Source organism: Triticum dicoccoides, chromosome 4B, assembly GCF_002162155.2.
Source record: "Triticum dicoccoides isolate Atlit2015 ecotype Zavitan chromosome 4B, WEW_v2.0, whole genome shotgun sequence".
In the NCBI taxonomy this organism is placed as follows: domain Eukaryota; kingdom Viridiplantae; phylum Streptophyta; class Magnoliopsida; order Poales; family Poaceae; genus Triticum; species Triticum dicoccoides.
This window is the reverse complement of record NC_041387.1, coordinates 658,757,617-658,771,688: the sequence shown is the minus strand read 5'-3', so window position 1 is coordinate 658,771,688 and position 14,072 is coordinate 658,757,617. Positions and strand designations below refer to the sequence as shown.

The following is a 14,072-nucleotide window of genomic DNA, read 5'->3' as shown; positions in this document are numbered from 1 at the left end:
ATGGGCGCTGCACAGTAGGGTGCGGCGCCCAGCTGTCGGGCGCCACACCAAAGGTCAGCAAAGTAATTTTTTTTCGTAACCAGGTCAGTTTGTGATTTGATTTCGTCCTCAGGTCAAATATGTGATTTCAGCCAACGGGTAGGGTGGCGCCGAGCTCATCCGTCTCCTTGTCGGACGGGCATGGTAGAGCTTCGTGTTGATTACATGTTGAGATTAATTTTGACGCATCTTGAAACACATACGAAAAATAGAGACAAATATATAGACCAGATACAAGATATTGGGCACGGCTCTTCTCTTTCAAGTCTTTATTATTCAAGTTCTCTGGAGAGAATAGATGCGTACAATTATGAAGCCCTAATCCTCATCAGAATATAGGTGGCCTGCCTTGCGTACGTCTACCATCATAAGTGAGAGGCGAAAACAGCTATATTAACACTGCACGATTCATTGCCTCCTGCTGCTGCTGAAAACCCCTGCTTCCAGCTTATTCTGGCATGGACTCTCAGGAGCGACCTGAGCCAGGCAATCCAAGAAATAGCTCGGTCTCCACATCGATGACTTCGTGGTCTTTGCGGTCCGCCACGGTCCCCGCAGCAGAGGCCGCCCCGGCCCCGGCCACCTCAAGGTGATTCTTCTTGAACTGCATAGATTAACAAGGGCAACAAATCAGAGGACGCATCATTATACCTCCTCCGTTCACTATTATTAGATGTTCTAACTTTTTTCTGATTAGGATGTATATAAGCGCATTTTAGTGTGTTTGTCCACTCATATCAGTCTGAATGTAGTTCATATTGCAATATCCAACACATCTTATATTTGTGAACGGAGGGAGTATATGTTACGGACAGGCGAGCTGCTTGCCAGATGCAGAGATGGGTAGTGATCTCAACTCGGATCATGCACATGTGTTCACCTGGCAAAATAGTTCTTCATTTTCCTGGCGCAGGGTCATCACATTCTGCCTCAGCTTAGCGAGCTGCTCTTCATACCGCCGAGCCTATCATGTAAGATAATTAAGTACGTAGCATTAAGCTTCCACTGCCGGAAGCTAAGATAAGCTTCCATTTCCCAGATGCTAAGATAATTAAAGCTTCCATTGCCCAGATTAGCATGTACTAACCGAAGTAAAATGTTGGGGTGCTGCGCTAGGCAGTCAACTTCCCCTGCAGCTATGTTCATGTTTATGTCCTGAACCTTGTAAACTCTGGTGGTTTCAGCTAACCCCAGGAGTAGCATGTAATTAAGAAGTACTAGCATGAACTGGTTGTGTAAGCTTCCGTTGCTTGTGTATCATCAAATGAACCACATGGATTCATTATTGCTAAAATTGAGTGTACATGTGTGTTTTGAGCGTTTGTGTCTGTAGGGTGTTTCTAACAAAACATGGTAGGGGCACTGTCTTGTGCTCCAGGCCGTCCGGGTTCGATCCCCATGGGGAGCGGATATTCAACCGCGTTTCTCACTCTTCTATGAAAATATTTAACCCCTCTGGTCTTGTTTTTACAAAACATTGTATGTACACTTATAGGAATTTGCTAACCTTCATTGCCCGGACGCTAAGCAGGCCTTTTGCAGTTTGGACCTCTAAGCTTTGCAGTTCTTCAACAGAGCATCCTTCTAAATTACAACCCAAGACTTTCCTGCATCTCAACAGTAACAAACGGTGACACCTGATATTTTGGTTGGTAGTACAGAAATAGCAGTATCCTCTCTTGTAATGGTTACCTTGTGGAAGCTTCAAGAGCATCAAGCTTCCTTGACAAGCCCTCTGCCTCGGCTTTTATTTTCTGCAGTTTGAGATCACGTAGCGTTTTGAAATTGGTGTCGCACTAAAATAATTAGTCACAAGGTAATTTAGTATGTACATGAAATAACTACTAGAAGGTCTTATCATATCATGTTTTTTAGTGTCAGCTATACTAATTGAACATTGGTGTTACAGGTCCATGGCGGTTTTCACATTTCCGTAGCTGCATCATCCCCTTGGAAATGGCTGCAAACCTAATCCAGGCATGGAAAACATAGGTTTCTCAATGCTGATGTAGGTTGACAAGTCAAACCTAATCCAAGCGTGGAAAACTAGTCAACGTTGACATGACATCTAGATGTAGGTTGACAAGTCAAAGCTGAATCTGATGTTGCTTCTGAATCAACTAAAAATGTAAAACAAAATTGGTGGTCCCACATGTCATACAATAAATATCTTCTTCCTCCTCCCCTTACCCCTTCCCTTTCTTTGTGGGGCACGGATTCTCTACCTTGCCATGGGCAAGTCAGAGAGCTATAGTTATCTACCGTTGTTCGAGAGACATTGGATCAAAAGTGCGCGGTCCAGATCGGGGCAAAGACTGTAGCGATGCATTGTAGCAAACACACTGTTTAATGTTCCTGTTCAGATCACTATTTTGGGTACTGTAGCGGCTGTACTGTTGCATCAGATCTATGCGGTACGTTCTCGATCCAACAGATGAAAGAAGAGGAAAGGCAGAGGTACTGTAGGTCTCTACCTTGCCCATGGCAAGGTAGAGAGAATCCACAACCCTCTTTGTGTCCATTCCAACTCGCCATGGCCAGGATGAGCGTCGCCATAATCCCTCCCTCTTAGCTTCTTCTTCCTCCTTCTGCCCCTCCTCCCTCTCTTCCGATGGCAAGGGAGGGCTACCACTGTTTCAGGGAGACGATCGCCGATGATGCCTTTCTCTGGCTCTGGAAGGCCAAGAGCCCAATCAAATTCAAAATGTTTGGTTGGCTGCTGCTAGTTAACCGCCTAAACACGCGAAACATGTTGAAACGTAGGCATTATGCTGTGGTAGACAATAACTATGTGTGTATGCTCTGCCAGAATCCTCCCGAAGAAACAGTTGAACATCTCTTTTTCTTGTGCCCCTTTAGCCAATGATGTTGGGACAAGGTAGGCCTGAGATGGCCGCATGATGGCAATAGGATTTCCCTTCCGCATGAAGGTAAAACCCATTGGAGGCAACCACTGTTCATGGACATCTTCTTGCTGGCCGCTTGGAGCATCTGTAAGGAGAGGAACAATGAATTCTTCAGAGGAGTGCCCCACTCCTTCATTGCATGGCTTGATAGATTCAAGCATCTGTTGGGCCTCCTTGCTCATAATTGTAAAGAAGAGCTTCGTCCCTTCTTAGACTCTTATACTCAAAACTTGTAGATAGCAGGGTTTTTCATCTTTTTGTGAATAGGGTTGAGGGGAGCCCTGCAAAAACCCCAAATGTAACCATGTAACATCTCTTTGTGAGTAAATACAAAAGTCAGTGGGAGCCTCTCCCACTGTCGTTCCCTATCAAAAAAAGGGAGGGCTACCGGCCTAAGGACCACATGCAGTGGAAGGAAAAGGAATTCCCGACAGCAGCATCTCGGACTCCAGGGATGGAGGTTGCGCCAGAGGCCGAGCTCCACGGAGTAGCAGCGGCTTGTAGGAGGCCATCGAGTGGCGGATAGAGGGAAACAACAAGTTATGGAGTCCACATGGACGAGGGGAAAGCGACGGGTCAAGTGTGTGTGGGAGCTGGATGCACACGAGGCGTCCGAGTAGATGGCTCATGGCGTGGCGGCAGTAGAGATGCAAGCGGACGTGAATGAGGAAGTAGAGTCAGTTTCATCCATAAAATGGGCCGAAGATCTGACAGAGGATGACTTACTGGCTTGTGAGTTGTCAACTCCGTAGTTGATTGCTAACCAGAGGATAGTGACAACCAATATCCTATTCCTGCTTGCTTGCTATTCTTCATTTTACTGTTATGAGACGACCTCGGCTCAAGTTGATCCCACACCAAAAATTGTCAAGCAGTCTTTGGCTCTATCAATCAGTGATGAGAAAACCAAAACCTATTGGAGTTCCCCTTCATCACCTCGCCTAGATCCGGGGGTTCATACCCTTGCGTTCGCATGTCCATGACCGTCCATGAACAAAAAAATTACACTAACACGGTTATTAAAGAAATGAAGATTAATACAATATTTGCTCTGTGGAAGGCCGTGGACATGCGGACGACGTCCGCTTGCATCCTTAGGCGGCTGGCACCCCTTCTGTCTCCGAATCGGCTCATGCCCCCCTCTCCTCCTCGCTAGGGTGTTGCACATCTGTTGCGTCACACTCAACTTTGGCCATATGTGTGGTACTCTAGCCCATCCGCGCACAACTCCCTAGGTTGCAGGCCTCAACTACGGGCTAGGCCCTTTACCTGAGATGCGTGCGGTGAGAGAGAGGGAGAGGGAGAGAGAGGGGGGGGGGGTGATATGGACACGACTACCTCTAGTACTGGTATTTTCCGTGTTGATTTATCAGATGCACCAAGGATTAAAAAATTATCAGGTGCCATGTATAAACATGTCATGGCTGTAAAAAGGATGTGTTTGTTTGTATCTTGGCCAAAATATACAGAAGTGCTTCCATGCTCGTATGCATCAGGCAACCAAGGGAAACACATGCATGCAAGTGGGCCCAGTCAAAGATTTAGTAGAAGCTACATAGACGTGCATGAAGAAATAGGCCAAGGCTTGCTACGTTCGGTTAGATGGAGAAGATATTCACACCAGTCCTACAACTTCACGTGGACGTCACAATATCTTTTGTTTAAACGGCAAGCAATCAAAGCCTTGGCCTATTTCTTCATGCACGTCCATGTAGCTTCTACTAAATCTTTGACTGGGCCCACTTGCATGCATGTGTTTTCCTTGGTTGCCTGATGCATACGAGCATGGAAGCACTTCTGTGTATTTTGGCCAAGATACAAACAAACACATCTTTTTTACAGCCATGACATGTTTATACATGGCACCTGATAATTTTTTAATCCTTGGTGCATCTGATAAATCAACACGGAAAATACCGGTACTAGAGGTAGTCGTGTCCATATCGGGGGGAGGGGGAAAGAGGTGGCAGGGAGAGGGAGAGAGAGAGATAGAGCAGGGTTTAGAGGGGGGTTGTCCCTCCTAGGAGCAGGCACAAGCAGTGGTATCACTCCAAGTAGCAACGGCGGCGGCTGGAAGAACCTTAGATCGCACGGAGAAGGGGAATCCCTATTGGGGCTTTTTGCTTAGTAACTAGACTCTTTATGAACTATTTCCTCTATCCCACAATATAAAACATCTTTTTTGTTTTAGCTTGCGAAACCCAATAATGCAACTAGGTGCCCAGGCTCATCTATTCCCTCTCAGAAAAAATTTCAAAACAAATACTAGAAAAATTCAAAAAAAAATCCTTTTTTTTGTTTGGTAGATAATTTGATGTGTGAGGTCCGCTCCAAATTACAGCTCATTTGGACATTTGAGCAGCTTTCAGCAAAAAGACAAATCGGATCAGAACAGTGCGTGAACAGTAAACTTTTTTTACGGACCCTGAATTTGTCTTCTTTGCCGAGAGCTGATCATATGTCCAAATGAGTTGAAATTTAGAACGGACCTCACGCATCAAATTATATACCACATTTTTTTTGAATTTTTTTAGTATTTGTTTTGATTTTTTTCTAAGTAAGGGTGCAGATAAGCCCCAGAGCAGAAACTCCGTACTCTGCGAAACCTTCTTATATTATGAGACGGAGGAAGTATGTATTAGTCTGTTTGTATGGGCCATGACATGTGGGACTGGGTGCCATGTCTCAGCAAAACCACCAACCGATCACGTCAATGTGGTAAACTGTACGCTATTGAAAGTTCAAGGTTGTTCCTAACCGGTTTTGGAGCTGGGGGTGAAAATCTCTACTTTTAATGGACGATTTGGTGAATAGTCGTCCGGTCAATTTTCGCTGGTTTTTTTTTTGTCATACTCCCACTGCCGGGTTTTTTCGTCATCGTACACCGGTTTATTTTCGTCATCGTATCGAAAACACCTGCCAGATCCTTCGCTCGCCCCTATCTCCTCCCTCACTCCTGGCGACGCCCCACCAGATCCTTCGCCGCCGCCCTCGCCCTCGCAGCCGCCGCCGATCCCCTCCCCCATCTCCCTCCCTCAAACGCCGCCGCCCATCGCTGCCGCCCCCGCCACCTCTCGTCGCGGCCGCCCCCACCACCTAGGGTTGTGCTCTTCTCTGGCGTCGGCGCGTCGCCCTCGGCCCGATCTCCGGTCGCCGACCTCCACCGCGTCGGCGGCGGCACCGCAGCGTGGCGCCACCTGCTGCTCCTCCTCACCGCCCAACTGCTCGCGCTCGCCCTCCTCGAGTTCGCGCTCCAGTGGCGTGGCGGCGGCGTGGACGACGCCGGCTCCCCTCGCCTGGCCGTGTCGGCCCCGTCGAGGCTGCAGTCCCTCCAATCCTCCGCCGCCTCCTACGTCGAGGTGCTCGCTGCCCCCGCCGCCCCCGCCTTCCCCTACATCCGCGGCTGGTCCTTCCACTTCGACACGTCAGACACCCACCACCCCAGAGTACTACCTTTCCAATCTCACCTCCGTCCTCTTCCTCGCCGGTCGCCGGCCGATGTGTCCGACCTGTGAAGCAGGAAGCTTGTTCGATGTGAGAAATCCCTGCCTCACGATTTGCTTCGTGAAGGCCAGAATTTTGCTCTTTGTTTGTCTACTGTAAACCTCCATGTGGGGATAGATGTCATCATAGAATGCGTGCAGTAAAATTATTCTGACTGTATTCTGTATCATTATTTCTCTATCCTAATGGACGACTTGGTGAATAGTCGTCCGGTCAATTTTCGCTGGTTTTTTTTCGTCATACTCCCACCGCCGGTTTTTTTCGTCATCGTACAACGGTTTATTTTCGTCATCATATCGAAAACACCTGCCAGATCCTTCGCTCGCCCCCATCTCCTCCCTCACTCCTGGCAACGCCCCACCAGATCCTTCGCCGCCGCCCTCGCCCTCGCAGCCGCCGCCGATTCCCTCCCCCATCTCCCTCCCTCAAACGCCGCCGCCCATCGCTGTCGCCCCCGCCACCTCTCGTCGCGGCCGCCCCCACCACCTAGGGTTGTGCTCTTCTCTGGCGTCGGCGCGTCGCCCTCGGCCCGATCTCCGGTCGCCGTCCTCCACCGCGTCGGCGGCGGCGCCGCGGCGTGGCGCCACCTGCTGCTCCTCCTCACCGCCCAACTGCTCGCGCTCGCCCTCCTCGCGTTCGCGCTCCAGTGGCGTGGCGGCGGCGTGGACGACGCCGGCTCCCCTCGCCTGGCCGTGCCGGCCCCGTCGAGGTTGTAGTCCCTCCAATCCTCCGCCGCCTCCTACGTCGAGGTGCTCGCCGCCCCCGCCGCCCCTGCCTTCCCCTACCTCCGCGGCTGGTCCTTCCACTTCGACACGTCAGACACCCACCACCCCAGAGTACTACCTTTCCAATCTCACCTCCGCCCTCTTCCTCGCCGGTCGCCGGCCGATGTGTCCGACCTGTGAAGCAGGAAGCTTGTTCGATGTGAGAAATCCCTGCCTCACGATTTGCTTCGTGAAGGCCAGAATTTTGCTCTTTGTTTGTCTACTGTAAACCTCCATGTGGGGATAGATGTCATCATAGAATGCGTGCAGTAAAATTATTCTGACTGTATTCTGTATCATTATTTTGGTTAGTCTAAAAGAAATAATTTGGTTAGATTTGTCTTGAAGAATAGATTCAACCTATACTTCTAGGTTTTGATACAGAAAATAGAAATTTGTTGCCAAAGCTGTGTATGGAGACTATTTCAGTATCTGAAAGTACACTTGTGACCGGAGGCATGGCCGCTGTTGCTGCCAACATAGTGGCAGTGAGCGCAATCTGGGAGTAACAAGCACACTGTTTAGTAGGTGCGTTGTCCCTAGATTTTTTTATCCATGAGTATATCGTAGTAAATTGCATACCTCACTGGTGTACAGGGATCTAGGATCATGTAATGTAACAAAACATTGGTCCATTATGTTCCACTGGCTCTGATCTCAGTTAAAAGTTACCTGCAATTTTTATCCTTATTTTATTTATTCGTAAGGGAGGATGAGACCCCCCCTCAAGGTGGGAGGCCTGGATGGGAAGCGGTGCCAAACCCTCGAATTGGCCCATGGTTCCGGTTGATGCAAAACGTTGCTGCAGACCAAGGTCTTGTTCCAGAGTTTGAGGTACGTTGCTTCCTTGATGCTTTTTCTATTTCCGAATCAACTGATTTTAATACTGATTGCCTTTGAAGATTACACTTGAAGCTACTCAGCACGGACCACCATGAAGCTACTCACCATGGCCGATGTGTCCGACCTGCTGATCTTTTGCTTGCTTGCCAGGTGTGCGTGCAAACGAGCACCTCCGCAGGCCTGGACTAGATCCTGTCGTGGCTCCTCTACCAGAAGGTCATCGGCGTCGCACACTTTTTGCTCTTCGTCGAGGGCAAGGCCGCCAAGCCCAGCGTCGCCGGGGTCCTCGAGTCCATCCCCGTGCGTTCCTCGCTTGAGATTTCCAAGAATCCAGTAGTACCAATTTCACTCTGCTTGTTCTCAATCCCTGACTCTGTTTCTCTTCTTCTTCTTTATGGGTGTGAAGGTGGTGTACAGGACCAAGGAGCTTGAGGAGCAGCAGGCCAGGTGGTCCGAAACAATCTTCGCCGCCCGCGTGCCTCGTCGGGCTTTACACAAATTCATTTCGATGCCCATTCTGATGATGTATATGTTTCACCTGCAGCCGAATCTGGAACGAAACCTGGCTCGCAGGATTCTTCTACAAGCCTTGCAACCACAAACTGTTTTTGAAGCAAGCACTCAACATGGAGATGGCCATTGTGATGGCCCGGGTATGTATGTTTGTTTTCGGCTTATCACCAGCAATTATTAATATTGTTCGTTTAGTGTATTGTATTTATCATAAACAAAAAGCATTTTTCTTCATGGTAGGAATCTGGCATGGATTGGATAATGCATCTAGACACTGATGAGTTGTTATATCCCGGTAGTATTCCATCAGACGCCTGTTAGCTGACGTCCCCGATGATGTTGACATGGTTGTTTTTCCTAACTATGTAAGTATACGGTGGTCCTAATACACCTGCTGGACTTCTTATGCATAGTAATTAACTTGCATGTCTGCACTCTACAGGAAAGCAGCGTCGAGCGTGATGATATAAAAGATCCATTCAGTGAGGTAAACATTCTCTGTATTTAAGGACATAATTTCCTCAAGTTCCGTTGGATATAATGTTGGCTGATGTAAACAACTTATGTTTAAATACTCTGATATGCACTTTGTTTGTTCGGTTTACGTCTGAGGTATGATACTTTGGTATGATTTATGTGTGTCTGATACTGTTTACATTTGCTTGAAAAAATAGTTTCGAGTTGCCTTGTTATCTGCGTAGCTTGCCATACTTCTGTTTAGCCTATAATCCCAGAAATAAGTTCTTATGCTCTTTTAGTGTATACTGGCATGGATCTAGCTAATTTTTGCATATTACTCCGAAAGAGAAGAGAAGAGAATGAAAGAATATTAGACCTCCGGTATGTGCAACAAGTCATCGCTCACAACAGATTAAGTAACTTTGATGAATTTTGACATTCAATTCTTTGCTGCTTGTTAAATTTAATTAAGAGCGCCGAACCTAGGTGTGTGCAGCCTTGCTTTTGTCTCTACTCCTAATGGAGCAGTTGGTAGGAATCTGGCAATGGCATGGTTTTTTTTTGTCCCACCACTTTCGTCCGATTTTTTTCCGTCCCACCTCCCACCACCACCTGCATTTTATTCTCTTTTACAAAATATTACAGAAGAAAAAACTGTGCCGCCACTCCTCCCTCGATTTCTGTCTAGGGTTTCCTGCCTCCGCCTCCGCCATCGCGGAAGCCGAGGGCACGCCGCCGCCTCTGCCGATCCCTAGGGACGCCGCCTCCGTGGATGAAGTGGTTCCATTTGATCAGTACACAAGAGGAACCCATCTGTGGCCACATCACCCCTGACATGTTGATGTGCATTGTCACGCCCAATATGCGATACTATCCTAAAGAGACTCGAAGGTCCCACCAAGGATAGAACCGCATATTGAAACGCTTTTGCAAGGTGGATATCATTACATCAACATTACATAATAGATGGAGATACATACAAAAGGCATACAATGCCACACGAATACAACATCACAATACATAAGAGCATCATCCGACTACGGATGAAACACAAACATAAACTCAAACGACATCCACCCTGATAGCCTAGGATGCCGACCTGGAACCAATCCCCTGATCAAAGAAGAAGCAGAAGCAGCACTTCAAGACAAGCAAACATCGCTCTCGCGTCATGATCATCGCACAAGTTGTACCTGCAACTGTTGTTGTAGTAATCTGTGAGCCACGAGGACTCAGCAATCCCATTACCATGGGTATCAAGACTAGCAAAGCTTAAAGGGAAAGGAAGGGGTAAAGTGGTGAGGTTGCAGCAACGACTAAGCATGATATGGTGGCTAACATACGCAAATAAGAGCGAGAAGAGAGCAAGCAGAACGGTCGTCAACTAGTAATGATCAAGAAGTGATCCTGAACTCCTACTTACGTCAAACATAACCCAGAAACCGTGTTCACTTCCCGGACTCCGCCGAGAAGAGACCATCACGGCTATACACGCGGTTGATGCGTTTTAATTTGGATTTGGCGCCAAGTTATCTACAACGGGACATTAACAAATTCCCATCTGCCTATAACCGCAGGCACGGCTTTCAAAAGATTATACCCTGCAGGGGTGTCCCAACTTAGCCCATGACAAGCTCTCGCGATCAACGAAGGAATAGACCTTCTCCCAGGAAGACCCGATCAGACTCGGAATCCCGGTTTACAAAACATTTCGATAATGGTAAAACAAGACCAGCAAGACCGCCCGATGCGCCAACAATCCCGATAGGAGCTGCACATATCTCGTTCTCAGGGCAACACCGGATGAGCAATCCGTACAACTAAAACCAGACCTCAAGTTTCCTTGAGGGGGCGCTGCAAAGGGCTCTAGTTCGGACCAACACTTAGACAAGCACTAGCCCGGGGGGGCTATAATAAAGATGACCCTCGAGAGCGCGACTCCCAAGGGAAAAGTAGGTGGTGGTGAGGCAAATGGTAAAACCAAGGTTGGGCCTTGCTGGAGGAGTTTTATTCAAAGTAAACTATCAAGGGGGTCCCATAAATCACCCGACCGCGTAAGGAACGCAAAATCCGGGAACATAACACCGGTATGACGGAAACTAGGGCGGCAAGAGTGGAACAAAACACCAGGCATAAGGCCGAGCCTTCCGCCCTTTACCAAGTATATAGATGCATTAATAATATAAGAGATATTGTGACATCCCAACTAAAATCCTGTCCACCATGGAGCAATCTTCAACTTCACCTGCAACTAGCAACGCTATAAGAGGGGCTGAGCAAAGCGGTAACATAGCCAAGCAACGGTTTGCATAGGAAAAGTATCAAAGGTTAGAGGTTCAGGGCAATATGGGAGGCTTGAGGAGCAAAAGATAGGTAACGCAGCAAAGCGATAGAACGAAGCAACTAGCATAGCAATGATAGTAATGAGATCCAGGGTAGTGGTTATCTTGCCTGAAATCCCGCAAGGAAGAAGAACGAGTCCATGAAGAAGACGAACTGATGAAGCCACGAAGACGAACCAAGCGTAGAGAAACGAATCCTCACGATCGCAACGAAACGGGAACTATCGAGAAGAAGCACACAACATGGTAAACACACCACATATAAACAAGGCATGATGCACGAACAAGCATGATGCTAGACAAGAATACATGAAGCTACTCACGGCAAGAGATGATGCAAACAAGAGCAACACATCAAGACAAGTTTAAATGAGGCCGGGAACAACATATAACAATTCCGGTAAGTCCTCATATGCATATTTCGAAATTGGACCAGATCTGAATAAACCTTATGTTCAAGTTGTTAAACAGCAAGTTAAGATGCACCAAGATGATCTACACGAGATTCTAGTCAAGTTACATATAAAGTTCATTTAGTTCGGGGCTACGGCCTAGAAGATATGAGCAAACCAAGTTAAACATGGCATTGATGCAAAATGCATACAAACATCAAGCAAACACACCAAAACAAGGATGCAACATGATAATATGAAGCTACATGCAATTCTAAGCAAGTTTCATATAGAGCACACTCAAAATGGAGCAACGGTTCAACACACACACATGAAACAAGTTATAATAACAATCTGTCCAAAACAGCAACTAGGCATATTGCAAGCATCAAAACAACATGCTACAGCACCCCAACAAGAAAACAGAAGGCATGGGCATGATGTACAGGTAAAGCATAACAAAACATAAGCACTGAGCTAACTCCAGAAATCACTAGAACATGCTCAAACACACATGGTAAGATTACAAGTAATAACAATTTCAGACTTTGCAGAAAATAACATCACGATGCAATGTTTAGAGCTATCAAACAACATGTTACAGGAACTTATAATAGCAAACAAAGGCATGGCATGAATCTACTAATTGCATAGATCAAAAGTCCCTTACTGACCATAAGCCAAAAAAGATCAGAAAATATGATGGCACCCACGTAAACATAGCAAGTTATTATACATATTCATACATGGCAGGAACAGAATTATGAACGCATGTAAATGAGTTTGTGCAACTCACTACAGAGCAATACATGGCATGGCAAGGCAACCAACAGTAAGAAGACATATTTGTGAAGCTAAGCATGGCAATAGCAAGGTCATAGGGTGCATGGATCACTAGGAAAACACATGAAAACAACTGAACTTAATGTTAACAGGCTGACAGCAACATTATGAAGCAACTTTAGAGCAAGATTACAACAAGCTACAGCAACCTATAAATGCAACCAGGGGCATGGATGGATAGAGGATGACATGTAGATCAAAACATGTTTAGAGAACATCTCCAGATTATGCATAGAATGATTAGTAGCAACATGTTTATATAGCATCACGAAATAACAGATTCAGCCTAGCAAAACAGCAACATCATGTATACTACTTAACAAGCTCGATTCACTCACCACAAGTCATTGCATAACAAGATAAACATAGCATCATCAAGAAGACATGTTTGTGAAACAAACCAAGTCAAGAACAAGTCCATAGCATGCAAGGATCAACTATAGCAACCTTGGCCAAATTGAATAACATGTAAACAATCTGCCAGGAAACATTTTGAAGCAAAAGTAGAGCACGAAAATGACATGCTAGACTACTCCATAATTACAAACAGGGGCATGAATGGATAGATAATAACCACATGTTCAAAACACCCTTACTGAAGTATCTCAAAAATATGCATGGATCACTCTGTAGCATCAAGTTTACATGGCATCAAAATAACAGCAGAACAGGGACTAAAATCAGCAACATCACGATGCCTAGTTTGCATGCTTGTGCTAGTCACCACATTAATCACAAAAATACATGGTAAGCACCTCTGTAAAGAAGACATAGCATAGATCAAAACACATGTAGGCATCAACCTCATAGGATGCACACATCAATCATGGCAAAAATGACAAAAGAGCTCGTTCTATTAACAGACAGCAGAAAACATCATGAAGCACTCTTACAACGACGATTCAGGCATCAAGATGAGCTCAAATGAATATGATGCAATGGAATGAAATGATGTACTCGTTGAGGCGAACAATTTGACATATTACACGCACGAAACGGAGCTACGGATGCAGAGATACGATGCAACGAACATGGCATGAAAATATGACAGGAAAAAAGGACTTGGTGGAATTCAACCTCGGGATTTCCAGATCTGGATCGGGAGTTGCACGTGAATCCGAGGTTCGCCGGAGAAGTTCGCCGGAGATGGCGAGGAAGGGCCCGGGGCAACCTCCTCCGGCCGGATCTCGCCGGATCCGGCGCGGGGAACGGCGGAGGAGGGCGGAGACGGAGGCTGCGGGGCGCGGGGCACTCGGGAGGCGCGCCGACAGGGCGCGACGGCGGCCGGCGGGGGCTCTGGGCGGCGCGACAAGCGGGAGGCCGCGGGGCGGCGCCGCCGGCGAGTCGGGACGGAGGCGGAGGGAGCGGGAGGCGGAGGCGCGCTCGGGGCCGGGGAGGAGGCGGCGAGCGGCGGAGGGCCGAGGCGGCGGGGTCCCGGTGGCGGCGCGGCGCGCCGGCGCGGGAGCC

The 14,072-nt window shown here is 47.4% G+C and overlaps 1 protein-coding gene across 1 annotated transcript in view; it reads right to left on the bottom strand.

Annotated features, from left to right (window-relative positions):
* Window positions 1-505: 505 nt before the first annotated feature.
* Window positions 506-14,072, bottom strand: part of LOC119293010 (MADS-box transcription factor 50-like) — a 77,366-nt gene continuing 63,799 nt past the window's right edge. The window contains exons 3-6 of the mRNA XM_037571626.1: window positions 1,732-1,793; window positions 1,547-1,646; window positions 908-1,003; window positions 506-643 (exon numbers count right to left, since the gene is read on the bottom strand). Of these exons, the coding sequence (XP_037427523.1) occupies window positions 506-643; window positions 908-1,003; window positions 1,547-1,646; window positions 1,732-1,793 (396 nt within the window). The remainder of the gene's footprint in view (window positions 644-907; window positions 1,004-1,546; window positions 1,647-1,731; window positions 1,794-14,072) is intronic.